General features: G+C 32.3%; 1 protein-coding gene across 1 annotated transcript; it reads left to right on the forward strand.

Moving 5' to 3' along the window:
- Positions 1 to 1,526, forward strand: LOC111390449 (farnesoic acid carboxyl-O-methyltransferase-like). The gene is made up of 3 exons (XM_023015498.1): positions 1 to 117; positions 222 to 884; positions 959 to 1,526. The coding sequence occupies exons 1-3, from the start codon at positions 49 to 51 to the stop codon at positions 1,304 to 1,306; spliced, it is 1,080 nt and encodes a 359-aa protein (XP_022871266.1). The 5' UTR covers positions 1 to 48; the 3' UTR covers positions 1,307 to 1,526.
- The last annotated feature ends 2,267 nt before the right edge of the window (positions 1,527 to 3,793 follow it).

Raw genomic sequence — 3,793 nt, forward strand, 5'->3', positions numbered from 1 at the left:
TATGCATAAATAAATAAAAGTTCAAACTTGTTTCTCCACAGATTGAAAATGCCTACCGAATCTGCAATGAATGGAGGGGTTGGAACTGAAAGCTATGCCAAGAACTCAACATACCAGGTAATTTCCATCTTAATTTAGGTTCACCAATAGTTACCATGAATTTAAATAAAAAGAAATCATGAATCTATTGTATAAATAATGTTAATGTGATTTTTCCGCAGAGAGGAATAGTGGAGACAGCGAAAGATATTATAACCGAGGGAATTAACAAAAATCTAGACATCGAAAAGCTCTCTTCAACTTCAGTAAATACTTTTCGTATTGCAGATTTCGGCTGCTCTACAGGGCCTAATACATTCGTTGCAATGCAAACAATAGTTGAAACAGCATGGAAAAAGTTCAAAACTGAATTATCAGATTCACAAGTACCTGACTTTCAAGTCTTCTTTAATGATCGAACCTCCAACGATTTCAACACTCTTTTTGCTTCGCTTCCACCAGAAAGAAAATACTACGCGGCTGGAGTACCTGGTTCGTTTCACAAACGCCAGTTCCCGAAGGATTCACTTCATTTTGCTCATTCATCGTGTACACTCAATTGGCTTTCTGTGATGCCTCAAGAGATACTAGATAACTCTTCTCCTGCATGGAATCAAGGAAAAATTATGTATTCTGGAGAGAAAAAGGAAGTGTTAAATGCTTATGCACTCCAGTATGCTAAGGATTTGGACTCGTTTTTTAAAGCAAGGGCACAAGAGTTGGTTTGTGGAGGCTTAATGGCACTTGTTGTTCCAACTGTGCCTAACCCTAATCATGATTTATCTAGTATCACTTTCCCTTCATACGATCTTCTGGGGACTTGTCTTATTGAGTTGGCCGAGAGGGTACTATAAAGAACTGAACTGAGTATTATATAGTAACTTATTGAAGAAGTCATTAATGTTCTTTCTTGTTGCAGGGACGATTCGATGCAGCCAAAGTAGACTCGTTCAACTTGCCTGTATATTACACATATCCAAATGAATTGAAGGCCATAATTGAGAAAAATCAAGATTTTCGTATTGAGAGAATAGAGGTACTAAACATCCCGAGCAAGCATCACACGAATCCGGACCCCAAAGCATATTCCCTGACCCAAAGAGCTGTTTTCGAGGGACTATTACAAGAACATTTTGGAAGTGAATTCATGGATGAACTGTTCGACCTATACACAGAAAAAATTGAAGAAACTGCAGTTCTATTGAATCCTAAAGAGACATCTATGGTCACGTTTGTCCTCCTTAAACGTGTTTTTAGAATGACTTGACCTCGTAGTACTTGCGGAGTCAAATCATGGTTCACTGCAAGAATTTTCTTTTCTTTTCTTCTTTTGCATTTCTCTTTGAATTTCAATGTGATTACCATTTTCTGTTGCTGCACTAATTGGAAAATAAAACTCAGTGGCAACTAAGATGCTTTGTATCTTGATCTTGAAATATGTGATTTATTTTAATTAAATTACATCAATAAGTAGAGTGGTTGTTGTTGGGTTATTTGCCAATATAGTAAATTTTGCATGATAAAATAATAATCTATAATAAATATTTGGTATTTTATTTATTTATTGTATTATTTATTATGGAACATGCGAATTAAAGTGTCTATGATCACTTGTGATAATATAAATTAAATACTTGATTTCAGAAGTACAGTATGACACAAATTATATTTTGATTATAAATAATTTATTAACAATCAATATATAACAATGTCATAAAACCCGAATCGGACCAGCCGATTCGACTGGGAACCAATCCAATATCCGGATCGATTAATACTAAAAACCAACTTAATCAAAACCCGGTAAAAAATCGGTCAAGTGACCGATTTATCCTAAAACTGGATGACTCGGAACCGGGCTCTCCGGTTTTTCCGGTTGAGCTGTAAAACCTTTTAAGGCCTCCTGAGTGTTTTATATTTATTAATTAAAAGGCCCAAAACTTGAACTAGCCGACTGCTAATGGCCCACTTATTTATACACTACAATTCCAAATGTTTTTGTAGTAAGAATTGATGTGGGACAAAATAAAACTAAAAAGGACTCCCTGGGCTTGTTCAAATTAAAATTTCAGTATCCTTTGATTTTTTTATTTACTTTATTAAATAAACTAATTATTTTTCTAACTTATTTTAATTAATAAAAAAATCAAAAACTCTTTAAATATCCCTATTAATAATATTATATTATTATCTAATATTGATTTTTATTTGAAAATTTATTTTTTTATCTTCATGTAACTAACCGGTTCGACCTTTAAAATCTTAACCCTTTAGTTTTTCCGAATCAATGCCTGATCTGAGTTTTTAAACATTGATATATAAGTGTTGACATCTTGTACTGGAAGGTGGTAGTTTTGATCGATTCACTATTCAGGTTTATGATTTATCCTTATCACAAAAATAATTAAATGTGACACTAGTACGCATAGAGTACATTGAACGAACCAGGTGTGGAGTTTAATTCTATAGCATGACCATGAAGAAAATTAAATTCCACTTGATCACTGTATATTTCATCTAAATTTTTTGACAGCATTATATATATCTTTTCGTGAATTTAATAGTTTTTTGATTCATCAATTGATGAGATCAATTTGATTGGTCGGATATGTCGATGAGTTGAGAACTAGAGAATAAGCGAAGTCGATAACATGAATTCGTATAGGAAACCATCACCATGAAAAATAGGTAAAGTGACTACTTAAGTACTTTTCATTGAATGGTTAAAATCTGAGCTCAAAGTTTAGCGATGACTAAACTTCAACATCTGTGATTAGTTCACAGAACCGTTGAAGAAAATGATACTTAAGTTAGTGAGAATATTTAAAAAGGTAAAACGGTCATTTATACTCATGCCTAATTATCGGATCTCTGATGGGAATAAAATACATATACGACAAGTTGATGAATGTATTACCAATTTATTGGTTTATGTGATCTTATATATTTCAAGAGTTTAATTAGATTTGACGGTCTAAAATAAACTAGATACGATCTAATTATTAGAGTTTGAATAATATATGTTCGATCGGGCTCCTGTGGTAGCTCTATAAAGTGTTGTAACTTAATTACGGTAATAATAATAATTTTGAGCTTAATTGTAATAACAATAAAGTTTTGTACTTAATTGTAATTATTATGAAAATTTTAAACTTAATTATAATTGTAATTGTAGTTCTAAGACTACACGTAATTAAATGTAAACTAATTGAATTTGGACTTTAGTTAAAATCCTTTTTAGATATTAATTAGAACTCTTATTTGGATGTGAAATTATTATTATTATACAAGAATTGTAACTATTCTTTATCTGTAAATAGAGATTAAATGAAAACGCGACATCCTATGGGATTGTACAATATTCATAATACATAATTTTTTAGTGTTCAAAATTGGATAGCAAAAAAAAAAAAAAACCCCTATGCTTGTACATTAACGTGGCTCATGTCTTTTGACATCCCCACACCCAAATATACTTGAACTATTGATTGATTTGATTGTTAGAGAGTTCGTAGCTACCTCCCCCACCACTCGAGAATGTCACATGCTACTAACGATTTGTCTAAATACGCAGGAGTTTGTCTACGTGGACATGGGTTGTGCTGGAATCTGTTGACCACATCATCTATAAAAATATTGAGGTCAAAAGACATGAATAAAAACTTTTAAAAGTAATAGAAGCAAAAGTTCAACTTCTTTTGTTACGCCCCTATCTGAACCACTTCGAAAGATGCTTCAGAATATCTGAACCACT

Source organism: Olea europaea, unplaced genomic scaffold (genome assembly GCF_002742605.1).
Source record: "Olea europaea var. sylvestris unplaced genomic scaffold, O_europaea_v1 scaffold682, whole genome shotgun sequence".
Classification (NCBI taxonomy): domain Eukaryota; kingdom Viridiplantae; phylum Streptophyta; class Magnoliopsida; order Lamiales; family Oleaceae; genus Olea; species Olea europaea.